A 23,879-nucleotide genomic window follows, 5' to 3' on the forward strand; every position below is an offset into this window, starting at 1 on the left:
TTCTTCCCACCTGCATTACTCTCCCTCCACCAACATTACTCTCCCCAACCAACCTTACCCTTTCCACCAATCTTACTCTCCCCCCAATATTACGTTCCACCAATATTTCTCTCCCCACCATCACTCTTTCTCACCCACATTACGCTTCCAACTAACATTTCTCTCCCGCTGTTACTCTTTCCCACCAACATTCCTCTTCCTCATCATTACTTTCCCACACCAACATTACTCTTCCCCGTCAGCATTACACTCCTCCACCATTACTTTCCCCTCACCAACATTACTCTCCCCTGCCGGCATTGCTCTATCGCACCATTATTCCTTCCTGCCAACATGACTCTCCCTGCACCTCCGTTCTCTCCCCCTACTAACATTCCTCTCCCGCCCAGCATGATCGCCGCCCCCCCCTCAGCCCGCGTGACTCCTCGCCCCTTCCCTGCAAGTCTCTGTCCTCTCCAGCTCGCCCACGTCCCTTAGGTTCACACTACCGCCGCCGCCCAGAGCCCAGCTTCCAACCGCCACCCTCGCGCCACCCTGGTCACTGCTACTGTTCCTCCTTCTCATCCCCGCCCCCACCAGCATCTCTCAGCTCCCCCGCCTCGTGGCTGTCATCCCCACGCCCATTACCGCTCCCCCCCGCACCATCATCCCTACCATCTTCACCATCAGTGAATGCGCATTTATTGAGCACCGACAAATCCCAGACCCTTTACAGAACACACCGCAGGCACGGCCCCACGCCCTAGGGCCCCGGCCCCACAGCAAAGCCACCCCGCTGCTGCGCAGGGTGCTGTGCGCAGCCCAGGGCGCCGGCTGGGGCTGGGGGCTGGCCAGCAGTGACCTGGAATGAGGTCCTGAGGCCTCGGCCCAGGTTCCATTTGGGGGCAGGGATCACACCACTTTCCTGAGTGCAGAGCAAATAAATAATGGAGAGGCAGGTGTCGGGGCCCCCTGGGACAGAGAGGCCCTGGCATTGGCTTATGTGACTCCATGGGAGTAAGACAGGCAGCCAGGAGCCTGGTGGCCCAGGTGGGGAGGCAGAGCTGGGGGGAGGGGGGTCGGCAGCCTGGGGACCAGAGGGTCCTGGGGCCTCCCCTTCATCTCCGCCCGGCCCTCGCCTCTGGGGGTCAAGGGAGCACGTGGGGGATGCCCTGGGAGGCACCACTGAAATGCGGGTGCAGTAGAAACAGGTGGGTGGGGGGATGGGGCTGGAGGGCAGGCCAGAGACCCTGCCCCGCCCACAGCCCCTAGAGGGGAGCGGCATCTGTCCTCCACTTGGGGGGGTAACTCTGCTGGTGGCCGTCGCAGCTGGGGGTCCCCATGTTGTCCAGAGGCACCACCACGTCGTCTGGGTTTGAGTTCTTGTTCAGCTCCACCACGCGCGGCACCACCGAGGACCACCGATCTGTGGTGAGCACGACGGAGGGAAGGATGAGGGTAGACAGAGAACGTGCGCGTACACACCGAGCACCTGCTGTGTACCGGGCGCTCCGTAGTGCTCTGAAGGGGCAGATATGCTTATCCCCATCGTTATAGACACGGAAACTGGGGCTCAGAGAGGTCAAGGCGCCGCCCGGGAACACACAGCAGTAAACGGAAGAGCCAGAATTCAAGCTCAAGGCACAATGCCTGAGGGCCCATGTCCTGTGTGCGGCCTCTCATGCACTCGGCGTAGAGGAAGGGGATCCCAGGGATGCACAAGCAGCGAAGGCAACAGCCAGCCCATCATGCCCTCCCATTTTATAGATGCGAGCGGCGAGTCCCAGAAAGGGGAGAGGACAGCTCAGAGCAAATCGGGGATGAGGATGACCAGGGCGCCCCGCTCTGCACCCCCGAGTCTCCCCGCCCGCTTGCACTCACCCCTCCGGAGCCGGCCCACGGTGTGCGAGAAACCATAGTACTGGTAGTTCTCGCTCTTGCCCGGGTCCTCATTGATGATGCCCAAGTTCTGGTTCCAGTGAGACCAGTTCACCTCGTCCACCCTGCCGGGGCCACAGCAGACAAAGGGTTTCGGGGGGGAGCCCCCGCCGAGACGGCACCCCTTCCCCGCCCCCAGGCAGCCGCCCTGCTCCAGCCCCCCCAGCACATCCTCCTCCTTTTCCTAAAACTTCTGGTAAAATACACATAACGTTTGCCTTTTGATCCCTTTTTCAGTCTACACTTCAGTGGACTAACTATATTCCCAGGCTTGCGTTACCATCACCGCTATCTAGTTCCAATATTCCCATCACCCCACACAGAAATTCTGTACCCGGGAAGCAGTAACTCCCACTACGTGCCCCGCCGGCCCCCATAACCCCCGTACCCCGTGTTCTGCTTTCTGTCTCTGTAGATTTCCCTATTCTGCACATTTCATGTAAATGGAATCGTACACTGTGTGCCCCTCTCTGCCTGGTTGTTTTCACGTGGCATCATGTCTTCAAGGTCCAGAGCGTCCTGAACTTCCTCTGGATGCACCCCGTTGTGCTTATCCCTTCATCTGCAGTGGACACCCTCCTTCCTGACGCTCTCTCCCCGGCAAAGGCAGGAGGCAGCCTCTTGGGCCCGAACTGGCTCAGTACGCTTCTCCCCTTTCAAAGTGACTTTTTGTTGTTTTCATTCGACCTCCATATTTCGGGCAATTTCTGCGTGCTACGACCCAGCAAGGAAGATCCATCCACTCCCCTCGCTTTACAGCGAACTGAGGTTTCTGAACGCTGTTCCCGCAAGGTCACAAAGCTGACAAATCGGAGTCCGGATTTGAGCTCTGGAGCCGAACAGAACAGGACCGGCTGGCTGGCCCACGGGGTGGGTGCTGTCATCGTCCCCACTTGACAGAGGAGGACGCTGGCTTTGCCTGACCCCAAACAGGAGGGTTGTGCTCTATGCCAGCAATGGCTTTACAAAGAGTCACCTTAAAAGAAAAGAGTCACCCAGGGGTTCCCCTGAGAAGGTGGCTCTCCCCGTGCATCCCGGGTAATGGCCCAAGTCCGGGAGGCTCATTCCTCAGTTTCCCCTTTCTGCCGAAGCACTGAAGTGCACCCGTTGTTTTGTCGGTAGAAGATGATGCCTGCAGGTCCCTGCTGTCCCCCCAGCGAGGGACAGAGGAGCCATGTGGACAACCCAATGCGCATGGGGTGCTAGCTGGGCTTCCCTCACGTGCTAAGGCATCTGATCCGCACGGCTGGCCTGGGCGGGGGGGGGGGGGGGTGCTATCATCCTCCCCATTTCAGGGATAAAGAAACAGAGGCTGGGAAGTAAACCGACTGGCCCAACATCACCCAACAGCACCGAACTCCACTCGGGCCCATCGGGGACTCAGTGGCTTGGGAAGTTGCAATGGGTAGAAAGCATAAGGAGGCTCCATCTGCACAGGATGGTTCTGCCCTGCCTCACCTGAAGCACCACCTGCGGTCTGGGGTGCCGTCTGAGCTCTTGCCCACGGTCACCATCTCGCCAGAGCGGAAGGCCTTCCTCAGGAACACGGGGAAGGAACGCTCGATGTCCAGAATGGTGGTGGCCCACTGCAGGGAGGAACGGGCGGGCAGGCCATTGGTGAGCACCCGCTCCCCACTTCCCTCCCCACCACCTACTGCCCTCAAGGTGCCAGGGTGGGCGGGGTTATCCATTCCACTACCCACAGGGGCCCCGGCAGGAGCACAAATGAGAGACGCACTCACAAGGTCGCCACTCGCTGTTGGGAACACTAGGGCAGGTGAGGAACACTAGGGCGGGGCAAACCAGGGAGCATCCGCCCCGCGTAAAGGAGACAGCTGCTGTCACCCATCCTCGCACACTGCCAGAAAGGAACGCGGGCCCGCCTTGCCAGGCTTCCAACTTTCAAGAAAGGCCAGAAGTCTGGATTTTTACATGCTATCTCTTAACTGTAAATTTTTGCGTTCACTTGTTTTTAAATATGGCAATGCAGAAAATAAGTAAATAAATCTTTGCTGGTCAAACCCAGTCTACAGGCTGCCAGTCTGCGTTTTATGAGTTACACCCAGTGGGGAAACTGAGGCCTGGGGGAGTAAGTGGTGTGCATAAAGAGCAAGAGAAGCCTGGGGCTGGTAAAAGCCCCCCCGATACAGATACTGGTGCCTCCCTGCGCTGGGGTGGCCCACATCCACGCCAGCCTCATCTCTTGGGCTGCTGGGGGGGGGGGCCAGAAGCTGCCCTCGGGCTTCGCACGGGGCCCCCGCGGAAATGCCCACGCTCTCTGAGCATCCTGTGCCAACAGAGCTCGCTCAGGGTCCCGGGGGAGCCGGATGTGTCCCGTAAGCCGGACCACAAGGTGAATCTGAGACCGCTGCTGGCGGTCAGGCAAGAAGCCTCTGGAAATGCATTAGGTACCTCTGGGAAGTAGGCCGTGGCCTACAACGTCCATTTTACAGACAGGGAAGCGGAGGCAGAATGAGACGAGCAGTTGGCCCCGAGCAGAAGGCTGAAGGGGGTGCAGTGGGCCGGGTCTCTCCGTTCTGGAAGGGGGCGGTGGCTGGCGGGGTGGGGGTGGGGGTGGGGGTGGGAGGCCCCCCCGGGGTGTCACCTGCAGCTTCCAGATGTGCTTGCTCTCCTTGGACACCTGGCCCACCGTCTCCCCCATGAGGGCGATGAGCATGTTGAGAAGTAGCACGAAGGTGAGGATGATGTAAGTGACGAGCAGGATGATGAAGACCACGGGATACTTGGTGCTGCTCAGCATCTCCAGGTCACCCATGCCGATGGTCAGCTTGAAGAGGTCCAGGAGGAAGGTGCTGAAGGTCTCGCTGTCGCGGCAGGACGGGTACGTGGGCACCGTGCAGTTGGTGGGGTCCTCGCCGCACACCTTCATGTTGGCGCACGGGTTCAGGAGGGACACCAGGGCTGTGGGAGGGACGGGATGACATTCCCTGAGTGACGACACGTGCTGAGAGGTGCAGAGCGTCATTCCCATTTGACAGCAGGGAAAACTGAGGCTCGGTGAGGGGAGCGCGCCGGCCCAGGGTTACCCAGCCTATAAACCAAGCCGAGGGTCCACAGCCTCTGCTCTTTCCACAAAGTCTTGCTAACGAGGAAGAGGTTCCCAGGATCTAGTCCAGCGGTTCTCAACCAGGAGCCGCTTTTCCGCTAGGGGACATCTGGCAGTGTGTGGCTGTCACAACCAGAGAGGCAGGCAGTGCTACTGGTACCTCGTGGGGAGAGGCCGGGGATGCTGTTAACCACTCCACCATGCACGGGATGCTCCCCACAGAGAATTATCTGGCCCCAAATGTCAGCGGGGCCAAGGCTGAGAAACCCCAATCCAGCCTATTGCTCTCAGAGGTCTTGGGAGCCTGGAAGGCCAGCATTCCCAGGGGGCAGGCTCTCTGTCGTGCTCCTATTTCCCAGCCCACATCAGCTCAGAGAGGACAAGTGGAAGCCGAAACCAGGTACCAGCTCTGACTGTCCCAGGAGCCATGCTTGCCAAGGCCCTTGCCCTCCCCAGACATCTCAAACCGATCATGGTGCACATCCCTTCCCACTGAGCCCAGACGAGGCTTCAGAGTCCTTCTCAACACAGTTTAGCAGCAACGATTAACCCTACGCCGTCCAGGGCAGGGGGCACGAGGAGGCCGAGCCCCTTCAGTCAGCGGGGCATATCTCATAGCGCCTCCATCTGGGATTGCGGCAAGCGGGTTTCAATACACATGCCGCGGCTGTTGAGTCGCGGAGTGGCTGCTGACCCGTGTGGAGAAGGATTCTGAGACCTTATCTGGACCTATCGGAAAAAATCACTCTACGATCCATTAGCAATGTCTGCCATGGGCACAAAACAGAATAGTGGCATGTTTGTGTTAGGTCAGCTTCAGGTGAGGGATCCAGTGTCCCCTATCAGGAGAAGCCCTGGAACCAAGCTGACCACGAAGTTGCTACTTTAGCCTCTAAGCCTCTGCCTCAGTTTCTATAATGAGGACTGCAGTGAGGCTGGCCTCTTGACCCGAATCCCAAAACACTGCAGAACCCTTGATGCTCTGTCTAGTTTCTTCCCAGTCCTACCCCTGGGAGGGGGCAGCTGTATCCTGTCCCTATCTCCCCAGCTAAGGCTACAGTTCTTCTCCAGCATAATCCACACAGAAGCTTGGCCTCATCTGGGTTAAAATCTCACCACCATCAGATTCCTGTTTTAGTGTTTGTCCCCAGACCAACCTCCTCAGGTGTGAATGTGGCCTGGTGAAGTTTGAGTCAGCTGCTCCCTTTTGGATGCTGGGCATTGGATGGCAGCTCACCCACCCCTTGGGGACCAGCCCAATGGCTCAGTCAGTTTCCCCATCTCTGGCCCTTCCCTTATGGCCTGTGCCACTGAGGTCCCCTGGTATCATGACATCCCGGAGCAGGCATATTGGAGACAGCCAGAATTGACCTGAACTGTCGGATTAAGTATGAAAATGCATCCTTCCCGGGGCACCTGGGTGGCTCAGTCGGTTGAGCATCCGACTTCGGCTCAGGTCATGATCTCACAGTTTGTGGGTTCGAACCCCGCATCAGGCTCTGTGCTGACAGCTTGCTCAGAGCCTGCAGCCTGCTTCAGATTCTGTGTCTCCTTCTCTCTCTCTGCCCCTCCCCCGCTCATGCTCTTGTCTCTCTCGGTCTCTCAAAAATAAATAAATGTTAAAAAAAAATTTTTTTTTTTTAAATGCATCCTTCCCTGTCCCCATGTCCCTTCGATGTGGTTTTGCGGGTCTTTTCTTCAAGAGACAGAGTCTATCTTCCCGCCCTCTGAATCACGACCGGGCTGTCACTTGCGTTGGCCAAAAGCAGAAGTGACGGTGTGCCAGGCAGCGAGAGTGAACACTTCTACTTGCGTTCTTGGAACCCTCAGACCGCCATGTGAACACGCCCAAGACGGCTGGAGGATGGGTGACCACGAAGAGAACAAGATCACCGTCCCCCGTGGCCATCCTCACTAGACGGGCCGGCCAGCAGCCAACCCACAGCTGACTGCAGACACGGGAGCCCACGGAGATGGGCCAGACCTGGCCCGGGTCGGCATGACCACCCAGCTGACCCCAAGACGTGTGAGCAATAGTAGACGATTGGTTGTTTTAAGCCCCTAAGGTTTGGGTGGCTCCTTTTGCAAGAATAGCGAATCCACCAATTTTACCATCTCCTAGCTTTTGAACTTGGGACGAGTTATTTAACCTTCCTAAACCTCAGTTTTCTTATCCGTAGAAGGGGTAGTAAAGGCACTCACGCCCCCGACCCATCAGGGGTACTGATGAGGCAGGGATGGGACAGGACTCAGCCCAGTGCCTGGCGCACAGGAAGAACTCAGCACACGCTGGTTGCCGTCCTCCGTGTACCACAGCCACCCCACCCCGTGGGGCCCTTGCCCCACCCCCGGGCCCCGGGCCCACCTGGCTACCAGAGCTCACCTGAAGCATAGCCAATCATGAAGAGCAAGTAGACCAGCAGGAAGCGGAAAAGGTCTTTGAAGAGGATCTAAGGACCCCGGTGGGAATATGGAGACACAGATGAGACATGTGGTTTCTCGCTTTCCGGTCTTTTCCATCCCAGATCTTCCCACCTCCACCCTATCCCTTCCCCCTCTCCAGCAATGTCCAGACCCTGCCTGCTGCCCCCACAATGCCCCATGTCCTTAGGGCTGAGGGCACCATCTACGTGCATAAGATGCACACAGTCTAGAGGGTTCCCCGGGCCCATACCTTCTGGATCATGATGCTATAGGTTCCCGTCAGCTTCAGCCCGCGGGTAAAGTAAAGGGCGTTCATCCAGCCCAGGACCAAGGCAAAGACCATGACAGCCAGGTAGGCTTCAATTCCTGCCAGGTAGAGGGCCGCTGAGACAATCACTAGCACAGAGTAGATGAAGCTGGAGGGCAGCAGGGGCCAGAGGGGAGAGGGGATGATGAGGCCCTGGAGGTGGAGACGTGCCCCCAAGCCCTCCAGGATACCAGGACATCCCGATGCCTCCTAGACCCCCAGAAGAGAAACAAAGTGGATGCACTGGGTTCCCCAGCATTCCTGTTGGTCAGAATGCTCAATTAGTTGGCAACTGATGTGTGCGATGGCCCCAAGGCCCTCCAGGATCCCAAAGTGATGCCCTTTGGGATTGCTAGAGAAGGTGGTGTTCAGCGGAGATTTTGTGGCTAAGTGAATTTCATTGTTGTCTAAGAAAAAGGGAAGAGATGTAGTACACATACAGCAACTCATCCTGTGCCCCAGGCAGACATCATTAATCAAGCACAGCGCTCTTACCCACCAAACACAAACATGCCTGAGGATGCTTCACATGCCACTCCTGGCAGACATTAGCAATCAATCACCAGCATAAGACATTGCATTATTTCTATAGAGGTGTATATGGTGAGAACCCTCTAGCAATCATGTCTTGCTTTAAGCAGAAGACTCTATTGCTTGACAATGGCCTTGTCCTGATGTTGGGCTACAGCTGTCTGGGCTGGGTGAACCCGCTCCTAATAGAGTCACCTCCCCAGCAATCTGGATGCTGTCCCTGCCCCAACCATGCCTTCCTCACCCAGAAGCTGCCAGCCTGGGGACCTCTACTCACTAGAGTAGCTGGAAGGAGCCATCGATGAAGAGAGAATTCACTCCCGGGCATTTCTTCATGAACAAGTCTTTGATCTGGAAGAAGGGAGGAGGCATGTGAGAGCGGGGTAGAGATGGCAGGAGTGCAGAGGGGAGGGGAGAGGAGAGAGGGAAGCAGAGACCAGATGATGGGTTCTTTTCTTTTGGGGGAGGAGGAAAAAGCAGAGGAGGGTACAGGCTTAGAAGAGGAGGCAGAAAAAGGGAGTGGAAGGGGGGATATAAAAGGAGGAAGGAGGAAGGGAGGAGGGAGGACAGAGTGGTTGGGGTTGGGGGCCAAGCACTCACGTTGGTAAAGAAGAACAGGATGCCGGTCAAGAGCGTGATGATCTCGCCCGCCAGCCTCAGGTAGTCCACGGTGGTGCGGTAAGGGTACGGAGGCTGAGGGGGCAGGTGGCGCACGGGTCCTCACCCAGCCCCTCCAACATCTGGCCCTTGATCCAGATGCGCCCCAACGCCCCCCACACACCTGGATCCTGTGGACCCTCCTCCCTCACTCTCTTCCCCCTGAGTGCGGGGGAGGGGGGCACCCCCCATCCTGTTCCTCAGCTCTCTCCTGTCCCTCCCACAGGGGACCCCGCCCGGGGGTGGGGGGAGGCCCCAGCTGTGCCCCAGCTCCTGCCCGGCTCGCAGCCACTCACAGTGCCCTCCAGTGGCTGGTAGTAGGCGGTGAGGGTGAAGATGACCATGGCGCACAGATAGGAGACCACGTTGATGTAGAAGGAGACAGCCCCGAACTTGCGCCACTTGTCCCTCAGCAGCTCATTGATGGGCTCCACGGCCAGCATCTCGTGGCGGTTCTGTGGGAGACAGGGTGATCAGCGGCCACCCTTCCCGGCACGTGGGATCTAAGCTGGCTGACTCTGGCACGCCTTCCCCCACCCTCTGCCTCCTCCTGACCCGCTCTTGAGCGACACTCGAGGATCCATGGGGAACTGGATGGGGATTCAGAATCAACACCAGACTACGGGCTCAGTATTTGAGGCTCCGCCCAATTCTGCCCCAACTTACCTTTGTAGCCTATGCTAGGCTCAAGAACCCAGAGCTGGAAAGCTATTCTCATGGTCCCCCAACTCCAACCTATGGATTTTGCCGGTAGCAAAATCACCTATGTAGCTCATCAAAAATATAAATCCTCGGGGCACCTGGGTGGCGCAGTCGGTTAAGCGTCCGACTTCAGCCAGGTCACGATCTCGCGGTCCGTGAGTTCGAGCCCCGCGTCGGGCTCTGAGCTGATGGCTCAGAGCCTGGAGCCTGTTTCCGATTCTGTGTCTCCCTCTCTCTCTGCCCCTCCCCCGTTCATGCTCTGTCTCTCTCTGTCCCAAAAATAAATAAACGTTGAAAAAAAATAAATAAATATAAATCCTCGGGCTTCAACCTCAGAAGTTCTGAGTCAGGAAGCAGGAATGGGAAATTCAGCCCCAGGATGACAGACAATTGACTCACCCCGATGCTGAACCCTAGGAAGACATCAATAATTGAGCCCTGCACAATAGTTCTCTATACTGTTGTTTCCCAGGCAGACACTGCCAATCGATCAAAGCTTGTACCAGAGATGCTAAACCTCCCACCACCCCTATTCGAAATCAAGCTAGTCACTAGGTCAAGTTAGTCACTACTTCCAAAGATGAGGGAAGTGAGCTCCAGCAAGGGAAGGCATGTGTCCCAGCTCACAGAGCCGGGGAGGAAAGGGAGACCGTCCGCACCTAGTCCCCAGCATTTGATCAGTGTCCCGTCCCTTCAGTGACTTGACTTTCTTCATAACCATGGATCTGGGCAACAGCATAACCACAGAGGTGCTATTGCAGTGTTATTCCTGAGAGTCAAAGGCAGAAACAAACCCAGATGACCAAGAATAGAAGAACGGTTCATTAGAATGTGGTACATTTACTCGCAGCAATGATATTGCAGAAGAATATTTAATGGTGCAAAACGATGTTCGCAAAATACTGCTAAGTGAAAAAAAGAGCTTTCATAACTTCATCTAACGACTACTGATGATAATAGCTGACATATAATGTGTATTCTGTGCCAGACTGTTCTCAAATGAACTCATTTGGTTCTCCCAACAACTCCAAGGGATGTGAACCATCCTTATCCCCATTTTACAAAAGAGGAAGCTGGGACTCAGAGAGGTTGGGTCACTTCTCCGGAGCCACACAGCGTGTAAGTTACAGAGCCCCTCCCAGCCCCGGGGTCCCTTCCCTGATCCCAGCCACACCCTTCCTTCCCTAGGCTCTGTCCCCTGCCTTGGTGCTCACCTCGATCTTGCTGTTATACACCAGGATCTCCAGCACAGAGGCCTCTTCCCCACACGTGTCCAGGGAGGAGAGGTCATACAGCGAGGAATACACCGGCCCGTAGGCCCAGTCCTTGAACTTGCGGGACAGGTGCCTCGTATCCTCGTCTGTCACCTCCCGGCGAATGATGTGCTGAAAGACCTGCACGGGGTGGGGGCGGGAGGGTCAGGGGGCCCCAGGGAGGGACACCAATGCTCAGCTTCTCGCATCAGAGGGACCCCGGGGGCCCTGCACAGCCCATCACATGGTGCCTCCCCAGAGAGCAGCACGTAGTGGGGAGGAAATATTTACTTAGCATGTCCTGGGCGCCGGACCCCGTGCTCACATCATCTTGTTCTTACTCTTACCATCTTAGTCTTCAGATGAGCAAACAGAGGCTCAGAGCAAAGAAGGGTGTTCCCTGAAGCCGCACAATCAGTCAGCTGAAGCCAGACCGAACCAGGCCAGCCATAAAAATCTGAATTGTAGGGACGCCTGGGTGGCTCAGTCGGTTAAGCGTCCGACTCTTGATTTCGGCTCAGGTCATGATCCCACAGTCGATTGTGGGTTTGAGCCTCACATTGGGCTCTGTGCTGACAGTGCAGAGCCTGCTTAGGATTCTCTGCCCCCTACCCCCGCCGCCCCCCGCCACCCCTCCCCTGCTTGTGCTCTCTAAATAAATAAATAAATAAATAAATAAATAAACTTTAAAAAATGTTTCTGAAAATCTGAATTGTAATGAATGTCTTTTTTATGTAATTAAAACAACAATTGGGGCGCCTGGGTGGCGCAGTCGGTTAAGCGTCCGACTTCAGCCAGGTCACGATCTCGCGGTCCGTGAGTTCGAGCCCCGCGTCAGGCTCTGGGCTGATGGCTCAGAGCCTGGAGCCTGTTTCCGATTCTGTGTCTCCCTCTGTCTCTGCCCCTCTCCTGTTCATGCTCTGTCTCTCTCTGCCTCAAAAATAAATAAACGTTGAAAAAAAAATTAAAAAAAAACAAAAAACAATTAACCAGCTTTATTAACATGTTAAATCTAGAGATAATTGTTATATCCAGTGCCTCCTGATGCCACTGCTACTGTATGTAGCCTACACACAGGATACTGAGAGGGGGTGGAAATTGCCCAAGGCCACACAGATTAATAGGGCAAAGCCAGAATTTAAACTTAGGCCCTTTAAACAGAAAATCTTAAAAAATAATAATAATAATGGGGCATCTGGGTGGCTCAGTGGGTTAAGTGTCCAACTCTTGGTCTTGGCTCAGATCATGATCTCATGGTTCATGAGATCGAGCCCTGCATCAGGCTCTGAGCTGACAGTGAGGGGCTTGCTTGGGATTCTCTCTCTCTCTGCCCCTCCCTGCTCATGCTCTCCCTCTCAAAATAAATAAACCTAAAAAAAACACACACACACAGAAAAGACCTTAAACTCAGGCCTTTTCCACCACCTCAAGACTCTTATAAATTGGAATTTTAATAACTTTTGCTATGATTTTAATAGGACAATCATAATCCCTGCCATTTACTGAGCACTTACCACCCACGCCAGGCTCTTTATTAAAAAGCTTTAAATGGATCACCTTATCTAGTTGTCACGTGATCCCGAAGGGCACTATTTTCATCCCCATTTTACAGACGAGGACACTGAGCACAGAAAGGGGAGGGGAGATGCCTGCAGTCACACGCTGGGAAGTGGCCGAGCCAGGCTTTGGACCCAGGTGCTCCAGACTCCAGAGCGCCCCGGGACGATTTGGCAATGCGTGGAGACTTCAAGGGTTGTCCCAGCGGTGGGGAGTGCCACTGGTATCTGGGGTTCGAGGTCAGGAACGCGGCTAAACATCCTTCACTGCACAAGACAGTGCGCGCACACCCCAGAACAATCTAGTCTCAAATGTCAGTCGTGCCCAGGATGAGAAATCCCCTCTGGGCCCTGTGCTGTGAGGCCAGAGGGGGAAAGAACCTGTGCAGGGCCCTGGGGTTGGGGGCTGAGCTAGGACCCTGACAGTGGATTATAGGGGAGTTCACAGGGGTGGGGCCCTGCGGCTTAGATTTCTATGAGTGCCTTGTCCTGGCTGGAGGGAGTGGGGCGTGATGCTCCCAGTGGCACGGGATGAGGACTGAGGCTCTGGGATGAAGTCGAGCAGTTTGGCTGGACAATAGGGAGCCACAGCAGGTTCTTGAGCCGGGACATCTACACAATGGGGTTGGCATGATAGCAAGTGGGTGTGCATATTAATAATAATGAACGTCAGCGCAGCCCCCTCCAGTGTGTGTGTGTGTGTGTGTGTGTGTGTGTGTGTAGAGGAGCAGGGGAGGGGCTGCTATGCCCCACCCCCCCCACCCCCCACTCACCCCAATCTTGCCGGTCTTGGCGGCCATCATGAGGGGCGAGAGCCCATCGTTGTTGAGCACGGCCTCCAGGTTGCTGTCGGGGAAGAGGCGGGCACACTTGAGCAGCAGCAGGTCGTACATCTTGGTGACAAACTTGGTGTTCTCACGGGTGTTGTCGGCGATGGCCACCAGCGCGTGCAGCACCGTGTTGCCGCGGGAGTCCTGCCGCCGCATGTCCGCCTTCTTGTGCGGGTTCTCTGTCAGGTAGTTGACGATGTGGGGCTGGTTGGTGCAGGCCGCCAGCGACAGGGGCAGCTCGCCTGCAGGCCCGGGAGGAGGCAGGGAGAGGTCAGTGAGGGGGGCCCCGGGGCAGGGCTCTGCCTGTGGGTGTTCGGGGAACACGCGCGCCCCGGGGACACGGGACACAGTGCCAACAGTCCGTGTCCACGTCACGCCGAGGCAGTTGCACATTTCTGCAGGTGACGTGCGGGAGACGAGCTGTGGGCTTGCGATTTGGACGCTGCGAGGGATTCTCTGAGGGACCTTTTCCCTGAACTTCAAATAACATGTGCCTTTAAGCAGGGGTGAAATTCAGGGGTGCCTGGGTGGCTCAGCCGGTTAAGCATCTGACTCTTGATTTCAGCTCAGGTTGTGATCTCACGGGGTTCGTGGGTTTGAGCCCCGCTTCGGGCTCTGCAATGACCGTGCAGAGCCTGCTTGGGATTCTCTCTCTCTCTCTCTCTCTCTCTCTCTCTCTCTCCTCCCCCTGTCTGTCCCTACCCTGCTCGTGCTCACTCTCTCTCTCAAAACAAATAAATAAATTTAAAAATATATATAAGCAGGGTGAAATTGAGACTCTTTCCTTGGTTCAGCCGGGACGTGGTGGTAATGGGGTTTGGGCCCTGCGATCGGGCCACTGGTGGGTCTCAAGGACATGCTGACAACCTGTCCCAGCCCTAGAGGCTTTCATGGTCCCCACTGCACAGACGGGGAAGCTGAGGCTCAGGGAGGTGAGGCGACCAACACCGACATGGGGCCAGAGCCCTCGGCCAACAGGGGCTTTAAGTGTCTGGGGAGGGGTCAGGGCTGTGGACACCACCAGGCACCCCAGCCCCCTCCTCACCAAAGTAGAAATAGCCTCCCTCGTCCTTGGGCTGGAAGAAGCGCCCCCGGGCCTGGGCATGGACGTCAGCTCCTTGGGCCACCAGGAGCTCCACGTAGTGTTTGCAGCGGCGCTCGATGGCGATGTGCAGGGCAGTCTGGCCTGGGGAGGGGGGTAGGGACTGTCACCGCAGGCAGAGACCGGACCAGGCTGCAGCGCGGTGGGGTGCAGAATGTGGAAATCAGGCAAGGGGCTGCAGGCCCAGGCCTTGACCGTCTCCACCCAAGGGCGGCAAACGGACCTCCAGACACTGCCCGGATGTGGGATCTCTGACGCACGAAGCCGTGACGTGCTGCACTGTGCATGCAGAATTTTAGACTCAAAGGAGATCCCACATGTAGGATCCCAAGTGTGGGGACTTTGGTCAGACTCACAGGAGGCCTTAATCCAGGAGGAAGCAAAGACACTGTGGTCTCACAGAGTTTGGGACTCGGATAGAAAGTTCACAGACTTTGAATCTTCATATCCAGAAATCTGAAAGGTCAAGTCTGCGTCACAGAACCTCAAAGTTTAGACCCTGACACCTTTGCCTCTTAGCAGTGTGGGCCTGTACAACTATTATCATCGAGCCTTAGGGTGTCTGGAACCGTAGCATCTCGGGATCCCAGACTCCAAGTTCACGGATCACTAGGCTCCCTGCGTCTCAGAGTCTTGGGTTCAGAATCTGGGATTCTGAAACTCAGAATATCAAGATTGGAAGGGGTAGTTATCGTTCCTTTGTTCATTCAGTGGCCAGTTCCTGGATGCAATGCCGGCACCTGGGGCACAGATGGGAGCTCTTGGGGTGCAGTGGGAATCAGACAAGCAAGGACGGTGCTCCACCGTCACCCTGCGTCACCCCTGCCCCACCCGGGGCCCCACCTCGATAGTAGATGTCCCGGAAAGGCGAGTTGATGAACTCCCGCATGTTGCCTGTCCGCTCGGCGATGTCCAGGAGCACAGGGATGGTGTCATTACGGCCACTGCTCAGATTCAGCAGGGCCTTGGGCAGACAGGTCTTCCCTGTGGACGGCTCTGGGGGGAGAGACATACAGGAGGAAGGGCCATCAGTCTGTGGTACGCAGCTCCTGGGCTGCAGGGGACAGGGCACCGGGCAGGGAGCCAGAGGTCCTGGCCCTGCCACACCTCCCCTCTGAGCCTCTCCCTATCTGTGCCCGTGGTCCCGAGGGGGTCCAGTAAACTCAGAGGGGCAGTTTTTCCAAATGAGGGAAGCTGCAGCCTACAGAGATTGGGATTTTCCAAAGCATAACTGGGAGGGAATTTTAAAAATCAAATAAGTGGTGAGGAAGGCTGGGTTAAACAAAGCCAACCATATTTATTTATTACAGGACTTGTCAGAGCCTTGGATATGCCAATGGGGACTGAGAAGCTCTAAAAGCCAGACGCAGCAGGCAACGTTTGCCACCTATTGGAACACAGGATCCTCTTCCCGGGAAGCATTTACACCAGTGTCTCTAGAAGGGAGCAGAAGGGGTGCAGCAGTCCCCGACGTGCAGACTGCCCCCCAGAGTGGATATGAAATTACCCAGGAGGGGCGGACAGGGTTTTGACACAGCACCGGTAACACTGAAGGCCTGCCTGCCTTGAGCAAGGTTTCATCTCGCTGTCAAACCTCTCGCACGAAGCCGGTCTCCATGTGGTCCCCAACGGGTCCCCACACTGCCCACGGACACTCGCTAATGTCCCTTTGCAATTTTCTTTCCCTTGTGTTAACTTCTGTGGTTATACAACTTGACTTACACCTTGAAAGGACGAATCGATTGAAAGAGAACTCCCCCTGGGAACTCGGCACGGGGCAAAATCCTGCTGGGGACTCAGGAATGGTCGCAGCAGGGACGGGATCAGGAATGGGTGAGCTGAGCTGCCTGCTCTGGAGCCAAGCCCCTTGGGGTTCAAATCCCGGCTTCCCTCCCAGTTTCCGCGTGACCTTTCGTCTGCTTCTCTTCCCTTTCCAGCTAAACTGAGTCCACGGAGGAAATCGAAGAGCTAATACATGTTTGCTGATGAGCACGGCACCAGGCAGATGAAAGTCCTCAAGACATGGGGCTGTTGTACCTGTTACTCCAACTCCGAGGGAGGTGCTTCGGGAATTTCTCTCTAGATGTCAGGAGTCAGTGGGGAGAACGTGCAGGACTCACAGAGACCTGAATTCGGTCCCAGTGCCCGCAGGACTGAGGTCTCCTGGACAAGCCTCGTCCCCAGCTGCTTCCTGCTGAACCCCTGGTGCCCAGAGTCACCAGGGAGCTGTTTTCATGAATGAAAAGCAGACTCCAGTTCTCCATCTGTGTAAGTGCGGTGGGGGGGGGCCTGAATGCTGACCTCAGCATCTTTCCCTCCCCAAACCCACCCCCCAGCCTCCATGTGTCCCCTCTGCAGAGGATGGTGTCCCCATCCAGCCAAAAACCTTTGTGACACCCTTGTCCTTGCCTCCTACAGCCACCGCCAGCATTTCCTATTCAATCCCTCTCCCACTCCCTGTGTCCACTGCCACCCCCCTGGCCCAAGACCCCTGCCTGGCTTCCACCAGGCTCTCAAGCTTTCCTTCAATCCACACAGCAGCTGGAGTGGTCACCTCAGAGTACAGCGTTGACCACAGTGAGCCACAGGGCCTTTGAACAGGCTGTCCCTTCATCCCCTCTATGGTCTTTCCTTCTCTTTTTATCTGGTTAACTGCAACTCATTCAGATTCAGCCTATCACCTCTTCCAGGAAGCTCTCCCAGATTTTCCTGACTAGGTCAGATCCTCCAACATAGCCGCTCGTTGGCACACATTACAGATTACAACTGTTTTTATTCCTGTGATTGCTTGATCAATGTTGATCTCACCCAGGAAACTGTGAGCAACCTGGACAGTGTTGTGTCCACTTCATTCACCACTGTTCGCCCCGTGCCCAGCACAGCATCGGATGAGCTGATCGCCGCATGTAATTCCAAACCACAGATCACCGAAAGGGGCTTGTGCAGAGCATGGAATCATACCTTGGATTTGGGTTTCCGCACCCCCAGACCCAGGCTATAGCGGGGTTGGGGGCTGCCAGCCTGGGTCCTGGGATGAGATGCCAACAGCAAGATCTTCCCAGAAACGCCAAGGGACACGCAGTTCCAGGACTCCACCACCAGGTGGCGAAGTGGCTCTGCCCTGGGAGCCACCAGGGGAAGGGGGACTAAGTAAATATGTCGCATTGGAGGGTTGTCAAACTTTGAGGGGTGGTGGCCACAGACTCCCCTGAGAATCAGATCAGCTCATGAGCCTCTGACTAGAAAATCATGCGGCGGCGGATCCAGGCTTTGCGGGGTTTGGGGGTACTGTTTATGAAAAGAAACATGCAATTATGAAATCAGAATTAGCTCCAGGGCCTTAGAAGGGGCCAGAGCAAGCGAGCAGCCCTACAGATGGCTTAATTTGCGTCAGGGACCTCCTGGTTAATGCCCCTCTACACATGCACTATTCTCTGCAGATTCAGGGGACCCCCCCTCACCCCTGCTCATGCACACAGATACGCTTTCCTGGGGGTCCCTCGCCCGGGCGAAAAGCCTCTGACTCGGTCCTGAACTCAGGAGAAGCTGGAGCCTTGCAAGCCCAGCCTGGAGCTGCACTGTCTCGCTGATGACTCGGGTTTGCTCTACCCCGAGGTTTCCCTCTTGTGCCTAATGAACTTGGGGAGGGGCTTGGAGGGGCCGTTTGGTCGGGGCTTAAATGTGGGGTTACCTCCAAATGAGATTATTCACGTAGTCACTGACACCCTCCGGAGGCAGGTCGGACCTGCCGCCCCAAGCTGCGGCAACCCTAAGCTCGTGCCACAAACGAGCCACATGGTCTGGCTGGGCACCACGAAGGAATATTTTTTATAAGTCCAGTCATTCTCCTCTGACCGCCATGACGATACTGCACAGTATCATTCTGGTGTTCAAAGAATCTGGCCGATAGGGGCGCCTGGGTGGCACAGTCGGTTAAGCGTCCGACTTCAGCCAGGTCACGATCTCGCGGTCCGTGAGTTCGAGCCCCGTGTCAGGCTCTGGGCTGATGGCTCAGAGCCTGGAACCTGTTTCCGATTCTGTGTCTCCCTCTCTCTCTGCCCCTCCCCCGTTCATGCTCTGTCTCTCTCTGTCCCAAAAATAAATAAACGTTGAAAAAAAAAATTAAAAAAAAAAAAAAAAAGAATCTGGCCAATAAAGGCATACGTGAAAAATGTACCGCTGCCCAGGTCACCCCGTTTGGGCACTTCATTTACCTGAAGTACTCGAAGCCTCAAAAAATGGGGCCCCTCACCTCCCCGAAGCTTCATCAGCCCCAAGCCACAGACTGCCGCCGGCCTTCTTGAGACTGGACCTCCCTTGTGGCAGGTGCCACCGTTCTTAACATTTTACGTTGATTTGTGGGGTCGCTTGGCCAGTGAATTACGGCTCCTCAACCTGGTACCTGGCACGTAGCAGGTGGCTGACGCGGGCCCAGGGGCTCACAGGCCAACTTTGCCAATTTGTAGGGGAGGCCTGGGTGGCAGAGGGAGCTGAGGCCCCGAGGTGACGAGGCTGAAGGGTGAGCCCTCTGGGCTGGGAGAAGTCCAGGGCAGTGGTGACTGCGGCCTCAGCCTAGGGAGGGGAGTCCGAAAGCTGGGTGGGGGTAGGGCAGAGCCCGGGAGCAGAAGCAGGAATATTCGTTCTGCCAGGACTATGCTAGTATTCCCTAGTTTACGGACGAGGACATTGCGGCTCAGGGAAGCCATATATCTGTAAGCGGTGGAGGTGGGATTCGAACCCAGGTGAGTGGACTCTGCTTACCTCTGACACTGACCTTTCCATAATTGAAGGCTGAAAGAATGAACGAGGGTAGCCAAAGCTACCTTACGAGAGGTAGTAATATGTGAGTAAAACGGCGAAGGACACAAGGGTCAGACTCCCTATCCAGTGCTCTTCGTGGCCAGTGCAGCCCATTGACCCAGGGGAAGACGCTAAGAGGAAAGGTGGCCCCCAATGCCAGGCCTCCCCAACCCCCGGTGGCCCGCCCATTACCCCCACCCGGGTGGCTCACCCCGGAACTCCTCGTCAGTCAGGCGCTTCTTGTGGGTCAGCAAGAAGGGAAGTAGCCCATCCAGGTCAGTAGTAGAGCCCCGGGACACGATGTCAAAGAGGATAGGCCGGTTGAAGACTTTAAGGATGGGGGGCGGCTGGGGTGCAGGAGCTTTGGGGCTCTGCGGCTGCTTCCTGGAGGTGGGGGAAGGCAGGGTGATGGGAGGGCTCATCCCCCGCCCACCCCGCTGTCTCTGGCCTGAGGGGCCCAGGGGTGGTGGGGGGTGGAAGGGGGCAGCTAGAGCCCTAGGGTGGAACCAGACCGAGGGGAGGGATGGCTGGAGAAACAAAAGAATGTTTTATCCCAACAAAGTCTACCTAGTGCCTACCGTGTGTTAGGTGGAAACAGGCAAAAGAAACAAGCCTACCCATTCATCCACCCACCCACCCATCCATTCATCCACTCTTCCATTCGTCAGTTAGTGAGTACGGACTAAGCCAGAGACCGAAAGAGACACAGATAGTGAGAAAATAAAGAAGGAACACCAGACTGAAAGATAAAGCAACTCATTCATTTATTCAACCACTCGCTCATTAATTTATTCATTCAACAGACTTTTGAGAAAAATGAGCACATAGGTGCCTGGTTCAAGGCCCACCACACAGTGAACACTCAATATGCATTAGCGGACATTGCTTTGTTATTTAGCGCCCACTGTGTGTCCGCAGCCTGCATGTGTGTTTGAAACACTGAGCTGCAGGGGCAGGTAGAGACAGGACGCGACCCACAGGGGGCTGGGAGTGGGGAAGCAGAGAGACAGAGTAAGGGAAAAAATGGATAGTCCTTTGGTCATTCGACAAACACTAACTGGGCACCTACTGTGTGCTAGGTTTTAACAGACAAAGAACTGGGAGCAGCGTGAGCCCAGGGGGCTCCACGAAGGGCAAGAATGCTCTCAGCCACGTCTCCACCCACCCAGTGCCTGGTGCATACGGGGCACACTAAGAATCTGTTAAATGAACGGAGGAAGACAGAAACGGAGACAGTGTAGGGAGCCGAGGAGAGAGGAGGGGAGCCGAGGGGGAGCAGGGACAGAGGCGGGCGGGCAGGAGGGGAGACTGAGGTCAGGCTGTGGGGCAGCAGAGGGGCTGAGGGGCAGGGAGAGCCGCTGGCAGGCCAGGCGACGGGGACAGCTGCTCTCCTTCCTTCCTCTGCCTGGGCCCCAGACCACCCCCCCACCTTGAGGCAGGGCTCCAGCGGCAGGGTGCCAGGGCAGGGCTGCCCCCCCTGAGGATGAGGGCACAGACCGCTATAATCCTGAGAGCACCTGGGAAGCCCCCATTTCATCCGCTCCCGACCTGTGAACTTGGAACCAAAAAACGAAACGGGAAGGACACCCTCACACCCACACCGCACTAGGTGGTGCTTGGGTCTCCGGAGACTTCAGCCACACCCCCAGTTCCTGCAAGGCCCCTCCAAAGTCACTAGCCCTGACTGTCTGGGGTAGGGGCGGGGTGAGGCCTGAAGGAGGGGGTTGGGAAGGGAAAGGGGGGCACGGGGCCCACCAAGCTTCCAGCCGGACCTGGAAGAGATGGGGACACCGGGGCGCTTTGCTGTCCTCTGAGCACAGGTGGAACCGATTGTCCAGCAGCGTGCGGACGGCTGTGAGATCTCGGTCTTTGGGCACACCCAGCCTCTTCAGCCTCGGGCCCTGGTACATGCACTTCCGTCCACTGGAACACCACCCTCACCCCGTGTGGCTGCCCCTTCTCATCCCTTAGCTTTGCGCTTAAACGTTGACTCCTCCAAGAAGCCCTCCTGGAATACCTTGCCCGTATCAGCTCCCCTCTCTGCCTCAGCACCTCCCCCAACTCGAACTGTGTGTTCACGTGCCCATTTGCTTGCTTATCGCCTGCCTCACCTTCCACAATGAAGGTAGCAGTGGAGGCTACTCAGCGTCTGAACTCTGTAGGAACGGTACCTGGTCTGGCTCACCCCTGGAGCCACGGGGCCGACCCCCCTGCCAGGCACGTGGTGGGTGCTTGAGAAACATCCACTAAACGAATCGGTGACTCAGTGAACAAAGAAAGGAGACAGCTCCTGACCAAGCAAGGGCTTCATCCAAGGGCATAAATGAGTCTGTGATCAGCAAGGAGGACAGACAAGGACCAGGCAACAGGCCATCTCCAGACTTCAAGACTGTCCTCCAGACACACACAGAAGCCTGAGAGGGGTTCTTAGGGGTTTTCGCGGGGGGACAGCTGGATAGACAGATGACAGATGGGGAGGGAGATATCTGATGAGTGGATGATGGACAGGTGGACAAGTGGACGAGCAGGTGGACAGACAGGTAGCTGGATGAATGACCGAGGAGATGACGGATGGATGGACAGACGGGTGAACAGACAAGTGTATGGAAAAGTGGACAGGTGGGCGAACAGGTAGGTGGATGGATGGACGGGCGGACGGATTCAACACAGAGGAGACCATTGGCCAGGCAGCCAGCAATACTCACTCGATGACCTTCTTCCTCCACCGCCTGTTGTCGCTGGGGTGATGACGATAGGTGCCATAGTCAAAGAGCGAGTCCATGGGTGCCTTCTTGGGTCCAGGCACCACCGAGGACTCATACAGGGTGGACTCCAGCAGGTCAATGGGGTTGGGCACCCCCTTGCGGAAGGCACCCTGGAACTTCATGCGCAGATTTGGTCGCCCATCACCTGGCCCAGCGGGGCGGCTGGTGTCAGCCGGGGAGGGGGAGGGGGAGCCATCCTCCCCTTCAAACAGGTTGGCCAGAGAAGAGAGCGGGAAGGCTTCAGCCCCGGGGGTCCCGCTCTCGTCCCCGGGGGTCTCAGCCACCTCCCCGGGCCCCGCGTGGGGGCCTCCGCTGGGATCCGCCATGCTGACCGGGGACCCGTCTGCGCTGCTCGGCCTGTAAGGGAACGGGAGGGGAGTCAGGCGGAGCCTGGCCAGGGGTGGGGGCTCCAGGAAGCCCCCTCCCACGTGGGCAAACAGCACGGCTGCCAGCTGCTTCAAAGCCACCGTTGTAATGACAGGGGTGCGGGGTGACCACTCCCAGATGTGGTTGGCTGGCAGCCCCAGGCAAGAGCTACAACAGGAGCCTCTTTTAGGGACCTGGAAACGTAAACGGGCCTCAGGTCCAGCTACCCCGGGCATTAGGTGGAGAGAGGAGGAAGGGCCTCAGAGTCATCCTGGGACCCCAGACCCGGAGCCTGGGGCTTACTCCCAACCAACCCCACCAGCTTCAGAGCCCCGCAGAGCAGGGTTCAAATCCAGGCTCCACACTCCGCAACTGTGTGGCACTGGGCAAGCTGACGTTTCACGGCCTCGGTTTTCTCATCTGTAAAATGGGGACGTCCAGGCAGAGAGCACGCATTCCCGTGGTCAGTGCCTGGCACACAGTAAGCACTAAAACGTAACCATTAAATGCATGCTTCGGGCCCTGCAGGTGCTCAGCAAACAGGTGCAAACCCACTGTGTGAGCCAGCATTACTCCGTCTCTCCTAGGGCCATCCTTATGACTCCCATTTTGAAGAACAGCAAACTGAGTTTCCAAGACTATAGCTAACTTCCCACGGTGCAAAAACTCTGCTTCCCAGCGCCGAGTGCCGGTCCCTCCCCTCCCCTGTTGGCCTGCCTATCCCCTACCCATCTGTGTTCCCAGCTCAACTGTCCCTTCCTCTGGGAAGCCCTCCCTGACCATCTGTCTGTGGGATTAGTTCATTCCTGGGCCGTGAGCACCAGGAGGCAGGGAACGCATCTGTCCTTGTTCACTCCTGCATCCCCAACACCTAGAAAGGTACCACGCGGATGAAGGTATAATTCGTTCCCCCCGTTTCTCAGATGGAGAGACTGGAGGTTTTTGTTTTTAATTTTTTTTTTAATGTTTATTTTGTGAGAGAGAGACAGAGACAGAGTGTGAGTGGGGGAGGGGCAGAGAGAGACAGAGACACAGAATCCGAAGCAGGCTCCAGGCTCTGAGCTGTCAGCACGGAGCCCAATGAGGGGCTCGAACTCACAAACCGCGAGATCATGACCTGAGCTGAAGTCGGACGCTCAACCGACTGAGCCACTCAGGCGCCCCAAGAGACTAGAGCTTTAAGAGGGGCAGTCATGCAGCTTGTAGGGAGAAGAGCTGGACTTGAACCCAGGTCTCTCCAGCTCTGGGCCCGACCGCTAACCAGGAGCAAGGACAGGGAGGCGCAAAGCCCTGGCAGGCCCCTGCCCTCTGCGGCACACTGCTCAGTGGGCGGGGCTGGGCACTGAGGGCGAGTTTCCTGGAACTTTCACCATCCCACCCGGGCTGCTGGGAGATGTCTGAAAAGCTCTCTTTTCTGTGTCTTCCTCTGCCTGCCCAACACATTAGCAAGGACCAAATAAACACTGGTTCCCACCTTGTTTGTTTTCTGGCTGCCAGGAGGGAAGCCTGGGCCAGAGAGGTGAGGGCAAGAGGCCCCTGTGGGTGGGTACGGCGGAGCATCCCGAGGGTCGGAGCTCCTGCCGGGGATGGGCCCTTTTCTGG

At 56.6% G+C, this 23,879-nt stretch overlaps 1 protein-coding gene across 1 annotated transcript in view; it reads right to left on the reverse strand.

The window, feature by feature from the left end:
- Nucleotides 1-658: 658 nt before the first annotated feature.
- Nucleotides 659-23,879, reverse strand: part of TRPV4 (transient receptor potential cation channel subfamily V member 4) — a 36,044-nt gene continuing 12,823 nt past the window's right edge. Inside the window, exons 2-16 of the mRNA XM_043557861.1 lie at nucleotides 21,852-22,268; nucleotides 19,358-19,530; nucleotides 15,190-15,342; nucleotides 14,290-14,430; nucleotides 13,188-13,486; nucleotides 10,820-10,999; nucleotides 9,200-9,358; nucleotides 8,847-8,939; nucleotides 8,524-8,597; nucleotides 7,659-7,824; nucleotides 7,368-7,434; nucleotides 4,523-4,839; nucleotides 3,376-3,503; nucleotides 1,861-1,982; nucleotides 659-1,405 (exon numbers count right to left, since the gene is read on the reverse strand). Of these exons, the coding sequence (XP_043413796.1) occupies nucleotides 1,248-1,405; nucleotides 1,861-1,982; nucleotides 3,376-3,503; nucleotides 4,523-4,839; nucleotides 7,368-7,434; nucleotides 7,659-7,824; nucleotides 8,524-8,597; nucleotides 8,847-8,939; nucleotides 9,200-9,358; nucleotides 10,820-10,999; nucleotides 13,188-13,486; nucleotides 14,290-14,430; nucleotides 15,190-15,342; nucleotides 19,358-19,530; nucleotides 21,852-22,237 (2,616 nt within the window). The 5' untranslated portion in view covers nucleotides 22,238-22,268 and the 3' untranslated portion in view covers nucleotides 659-1,247. The remainder of the gene's footprint in view (nucleotides 1,406-1,860; nucleotides 1,983-3,375; nucleotides 3,504-4,522; nucleotides 4,840-7,367; nucleotides 7,435-7,658; nucleotides 7,825-8,523; nucleotides 8,598-8,846; nucleotides 8,940-9,199; nucleotides 9,359-10,819; nucleotides 11,000-13,187; nucleotides 13,487-14,289; nucleotides 14,431-15,189; nucleotides 15,343-19,357; nucleotides 19,531-21,851; nucleotides 22,269-23,879) is intronic.

Source organism: Prionailurus bengalensis, chromosome D3, assembly GCF_016509475.1.
Source record: "Prionailurus bengalensis isolate Pbe53 chromosome D3, Fcat_Pben_1.1_paternal_pri, whole genome shotgun sequence".
In the NCBI taxonomy this organism is placed as follows: Eukaryota; Metazoa; Chordata; class Mammalia; order Carnivora; family Felidae; genus Prionailurus; species Prionailurus bengalensis.